At 38.9% G+C, this 6,304-nt stretch overlaps 1 protein-coding gene across 1 annotated transcript; it reads left to right on the forward strand.

Moving 5' to 3' along the window:
• Positions 1–876: 876 nt before the first annotated feature.
• Positions 877–5,191, forward strand: LOC121575188 (homeobox protein Hox-C12a-like). Its single transcript, XM_041888134.2, has 2 exons — positions 877–1,484; positions 2,644–5,191. The coding sequence occupies exons 1-2, from the start codon at positions 890–892 to the stop codon at positions 2,880–2,882; spliced, it is 834 nt and encodes a 277-aa protein (XP_041744068.1). The 5' UTR covers positions 877–889; the 3' UTR covers positions 2,883–5,191.
• Positions 5,192–6,304: the final 1,113 nt, after the last annotated feature.

The raw sequence follows: 6,304 nt of genomic DNA on the forward strand, positions 1-6,304 counted from the left end.
GCTCATTTTACTCAATTTGATTGTGACAGGGGCGCTCAGTTGCAAGTCAATTAATAAAATTTAATTTCGACTAATGAAGCGCATTTAAGCTCCTTCGACCACCTTGTTAAAATAATTGTGAGTTTATACCAAGCTACCCAGTGCATGGCCACGAACGTTTAATAGGATATCTGTTTACGTTTTTCCTCAGAGAAGCATGGGTATCATTTGAAATATACGCTCTTAAAATAACCTTATTGCAGATCGTCTTATTTTTTTACTGAGCCAACGGTTTCAACCTACTGACCCCGTTACTGTAAATACGAGAGGAGTGAGGCTGTGGGCATCAGTCGTTCCTTAAAACAGGCCCGTAAAGTGGAGCATCACAGCTTTATATGACATTCAATTCATCTGTAATTTGCTCTAAAAGAAAGTGGGACAAGCACACCCAACAATTGTAGATATTTGGTGGGGGGTGGACGACGACAATAGAACACTTACAGCCCTTTTTGCAGCTACCTTGTAACTGTTAAATGACATATTAAAAATTAAAAGCAGGCTGGGAAAACTTTACTAAGATCAAGATGGCCTGTAATATTAATGGATTGGGGCATCACTTAAAAATGAAAGAGTAGAGTATTTTGAAGCACATGCAATAAGGAGAAAACAAAACCCAGATTTCCTTTTGCATAAAATGTTTATAAGTATTTTAAAAAGCATATAAAACCCGTAATACAGAAGTTAATGTTTTGTTTGGTCAGACATGGACATAGTGGGGGGTGGCACCTTCCGTGAGGCAAGTTGGTGAGGACATGTGACCCTGGTCTAACCAATCAGGCGCGCCGCTCGGTTTAACTATGTTAAATGTCAGATTGCTATAAACTAGAAGCTCTTGGTCGGGCCCTCCGAAATGGGCGAGCATAATCTTCTTAATCCCGGGTTTGTGGGACCTTTGGTAAACATTCACACGGGAGACACATTTTACCTCCCCAATTTTAGAGCGTCCGGGGGACAACTGGCGGGTCTACCCTCTCTCTCCTACCCAAGAAGGGACAATGTATGCTCCCTTCCTTGGACCGCGTCGGAGTCGTGCAATGGATATCCTCAACCCTACTTTAGTAGTGCCATGTCCATTAACCCCTCTTTCAACCGTGCATGCGAAATCACCAGGCAAGATGAAGGCAAATGTTTTTACAGCAACGGTGGAGGCAACAGGGAACCCTGCGCTGAAAGCGCAAACCTCAAACGTGAAGAGAGGGCAAGAGGAGACTCCTCTTCCTCCATAACGACGGAGCATGGACTGCACAACGGAATGGGCAACAACGGTACATATTCCAAGTACGACTATGGCGTCGAGCAGTTGACTCAAGATCCGCCATCCTGTCAATCCCTAGAATCTGACTCCAGTTCATCGCTGCTCAATGAAGGGAGCAAAGCCTCTACAGGCATCGCTCAGGCGTTGACATCCGCTGGCAATCACGCACCAAGCACAGCAGCGGGCGGAGGTGAGTGTATTTATTTATATACGACAATACATAGCCTTTTATTGGATGTTAACAATGGAATGTTATACGCTTGTTTTCTTTCATTAAAATCTTATTTCTTGATTTGTCTATATAAGTTATTAGGAATATGAATTGACACGAGGCTTGCATATTGGGATGAGCACCGCTAGGGGAAGCATTCAAGAAAGGGTTCATATTTTCGTTTACACCAGCCTTTACACACCAGTAACACTTACAGCGCCATAAAAACTCGATATTGTTTGTGGTAAAAAAATAAAATAATAGGGTGTCTTGATCATACTAACGGAACAACAATATTTGATTTAGAACCATTTCAACCTATGGAATTTCAGGATAAAGTCTGCAAATACAGACTCATGTTTATTGAGAGTTTGTTGATAATTACACCAATATTTTAACAAAATCATACATCGAAATAATGTTATTCACAAGAACTCTCGTTTGCATGCCTTTTTGCAATTTGATATGCTTGCATGCTCGAGAGAGACTACATTCATGCGTTATTGTCGACCTTAACTGCCACAGTAAACCTTGTGTGACACAGAGTATTGTGAATTATAGCTAGTGTCTCTCCGCAATCAAATTACAAGAAAGATGTGATATGTCCCCCTGTCGTCCCACGCATTATTTAGTGAAATTCTAAATTGATAAACAGTAGACCTACTAGTAGAATGTAGCTGATTTGTTTGTGTCCATATTCTAATCTGAATTTTTACACTCATTTTTGTAAATTGGTCTGCTTTAAGACTGGGCAAGGAACTGCTCACACTGGTGACAAAATCTTTCAAAATATATTTGTGCTTTGAAAAACGGATAATCAGCTCTGTAGAACCAACCCATTGGTGCAGTGCAGGATTTTTACCTTACCTTTGGCGATGCATGCCAAGCTATATAGGCTATAGAGTAGGGGTCTCCAACCCTGTTCCTGGAGAGCTACCCTCCTGTAGGTTTTCACTCCAACCCCAGTTGTAACTAACCTGGTTCAGTTTATGAACCAGCTAATTATTAGAATCAGGTATGCCAGATTAGGGTTGGAGTGAAAACCTACAGGACAGTTGCGCTCCAGGAACAGGGTTGGAGAGCCCTGCTATAGAGCCTCATCCATGCTCACCCATCCACTTCTTCTTCCCCTCTCCAGGCGCCCCGTGGTACCCAATGCACACCCGAACCCGAAAGAAACGTAAACCCTACTCCAAACTCCAGCTGGCAGAGCTGGAAGGCGAGTTCATGCTCAATGAGTTCATCACCAGACAGCGGCGGAGGGAGCTCTCTGACCGCCTGAACCTCAGCGACCAACAGGTTAAGATATGGTTCCAGAACCGGCGGATGAAGAAGAAGAGATTGATGCTTAGGGAGCAGGCCTTGTCCTTCTTCTAAGAGGGAGAGAGCGGGGAGAGAGATATTTTAAAGAGGAATATAGGCAGGCTGTATTCGCAATGAAACATACTGTTGATTATTTTGGTGTAATCAAATTCGATGGCATATAGCATGCACAGAATGAAGTCTGGCGTCCTTTAGAAGGAGGATATTTTCTGAAACAAAACGACCTCATCTGAGTTATCACTATAGCTATCTTGAAAAACAAATCAAGAGACCAAATAATATGTTTATCTGACCTTAAATCGCATAAAACATTTACCAATACAAGTAGTGACAGTGCGAGAAGGGCTTATAGTCTTCCCTATATTCTGTGTTCTTTGATATAGAAAATTGGAATTAGTCAGCGCCCAGGAATGAAAGGCACAGTGCAGTCTAAAGCAACGCAACGTTTCAATTAACGTTATTGGGGAAAATATAATTTGGGATTTGTAACTTTTTTCACAGATTTCTTTGGCTATGTAGTTTCCCATCATTTTACCAATGCACTAACAATTGTGGCTCATTCGCTACGGCGGAACGTCCAATCACCAATTTCACAATCATTTCTAACAAATGTAACTAATCAAAGTATATATATCGGATGTTTATAAATTGATTTGATTTAAGACATGAACAATTCCATTAATAAGCATAGGCCTACTTGTTGAGAATATGAAGCTAATAGAAAGTTACGGATTAGGGCAATTCCATACTATTGGAGTCAAGTCAATATTAGAGAATAACTACATGTAATGTACGAATGCATAGCATGTATTAATAAACATTTTTAGTCTCATGAGTGGAGTTAAGATTGAACTGACCCAAATTATGTTTCATAAGTTTGAGTTCACTTAGCTACGTCTATGTAGGCACGGTGCATCAATATGGCTATGGCGCATAATGGTTTACATCCAATCTACATTTCACCAGTATTAAATAAGTCATGACATGATCGACCCCAGAACTCCTAAAACAAGTGTTACAACGGTCATGAAAGGTTGAATTTGGGCTTTGGTCTTAAGCATATTCACCCTATTTTTCTTTATCTTAGTGGACAATAAGACGGTTTTGGGGCATGCAATTAAAAGCCTAAGTTATTTATTTTCAATCAATCAATCATGTGCTCTAGGAGACGTACATGGCCAACTCCGTCTGTCAGAGCCATCCATTCTAGAGCCGTTTTCTTGATTTCATTTCGATATTGTTTGTAAATTACAACACTTTGATTTACAAAAGTCGATTATCTGCTATTATATTTCTCATCCCACTAAAACACACACACAAAGTTGCTGAGTTGCAGTCTTAAATGCTAGTGGGGGGACTACGATAAGCTATTTGAGTTTGTTTTGGGGAGGGGTGGGCAAGGGTACATGCTGCTATTTCTGTGCGGAATGATCCGCTGATTCTCTTGACGCTTGGGTGCAAAGTAATAGCCTATGTACCGTCATGACTATTTATCGACTGCGATCTGTTTACTGCAATAATAATTGGTGGCTTATGTAGACTAATATCTTTTTTCGTAAACACTCTTTAAACCTGTATAAATAACTGAGCAGTTATCATGGAGTAGGTGAACATGTTCTGGTTTAAGTGCGTCCCGGAGCCCTACAAGGGCAGAAATGAGAGCAATGAATCTGGGAACTGCAATCAGCTCTACTCTATTGTATTGATATATAATACAAAAAAGTCTAATACGTGTTTTGAGAAGTAGGCCAATGTGAGATGTAGGCTTGTATAGCATATCCAATGTGAGATGTAGGCTTGAATAGCATATCCAATGTGTGATGTGAAAAAGGTCTGGAAAGTGGTCAACAGGATTCATTCATTTCTATTTGGGCTCATCCATTCCAACACCAAATACTGAAACTCACTTACCTTCTATGCATTGATGATTATTGCTTATTGTCTGTTACATATTTTCTATTATCATTATAATACTTTTCATAATGAAAGCTATAAGTAGAGTTTAATGTTATCAACAGTAGTAACTATAGTCAGTAGCTGTATTATTGTCGACGTGACAGTGTTTGTAAATAATTTGGAATAAGTTCTCCCCTAGGAAGTCTGTTCATGAAAATATAAATGTCCTGATTAGCTTGTGCTGCTCTGTTTCTTTCTAGATCATCTCTCCAGTGTTATTCAATATGTTACCCGTTTGTCTCCACGAAACCAACTCACTTTCGAATAGGCATATGCTATATTATAAAAATAAGAATGTTTACAATAACTGTGTTTTAGAATGACCAATATGATACATTTTCGTTTTGTCTGTGTTATGTAACATCTATATCCAGTGTATAGAATAAATTGGCCTATACCAATATGAATTACATGAATGTTTCATATGTGTAAGGTTTATTATGTCTATTAAAATATGTAAACTTTTATATCGTTATCATATTGTTGGTGTATTTATCCTCGTTGGTATTATTTAGTTGGAGTTATGAGTAACATCAATATTGCAACAAGTAGTGGAGGGATTGTAGACGTTTTTGTGTGCATGTAGGCCTAACTGTAGAGCACACACCATTCTGTTAATCCTAACAACCAACAAAATAATGCAAAAGCATTCAATTTAGATACCCGAGGCAAACTCACAGAAGTAGCATGGTGCCTTTTGATTCTCAGCCTCACATTTCAAGCAAATCATTTTATAAGGTATAGTGGTACAAGAAATGCTAACAATAAATCCAGTTATATTTCCTTTTTTTGCTCAAGTTGGCCACAGCAAGTTATGCTTTTACAAGGCTGCAAAGAGGATGCAATAAAATAATATATTAGCAATGAAACACTTGTCCCGCTGCTTGCACCACCACATAACAATATGGTTCAGTGATATAGGCCGATGATCAGAAATTGCAATATGACGATATTTTTAGGAGGGATGCCTTAGTCTTTGTTTTGCTTTGCTCTTTAATCTGTAGGCCTAATTTAACTTCAACCACGTATGTATACACTTTGCTAAATACATGGACTTTTATGAGAGGAACTTTAAGTTGTGAAAACATTGGTTTCTCAGCGCAGTCGTTATAGGTTTAGACCCATTGGATCGGGCTGTTACAGTTCCGGAGGCCAAAAACATCAATAGCAACCACCACTTTGTGTTCAACATTTTCACGCTTTTACACAACTGGAGTTCTCGCACTGAACTTCAGTTTACTGAAAGCTTTATAGAAATGCATTCAGATTCTCACATTAACACATAGGCTTACCTCTGATCACAAATATATTCACCTTGAAAAAATATTAGAGTATTTATTTCAACCACTTTTGACTTGAGTAATATAGGCATTCAATTATTCTCAGGTCAGCTCACGAGTAGGCGAAAGGCCATCAATAGGCTTTATAGTATACATTCATTTGGCAAATAATAGAATATAAACATTTTCCAAAGGTTTTGACCATATTTGCGTTATACAAACATATTTATTTAAAAGCCT

This window comes from Coregonus clupeaformis, chromosome 10 (assembly GCF_020615455.1).
Source record: "Coregonus clupeaformis isolate EN_2021a chromosome 10, ASM2061545v1, whole genome shotgun sequence".
Classification (NCBI taxonomy): domain Eukaryota; kingdom Metazoa; phylum Chordata; class Actinopteri; order Salmoniformes; family Salmonidae; genus Coregonus; species Coregonus clupeaformis.

Coding starts and splice junctions, on each gene's coding strand:
- LOC121575188 (XM_041888134.2), top strand. CDS start 890: ATGGGCGAGCATAATCTTCTTAATCCCGGGTTTGTGGGACCTTTGGTA. Junction 1,485..2,643: donor AAGCACAGCAGCGGGCGGAG/GTGAGTGTATTT, acceptor TCCCCTCTCCAG/GCGCCCCGTGGTACCCAATG.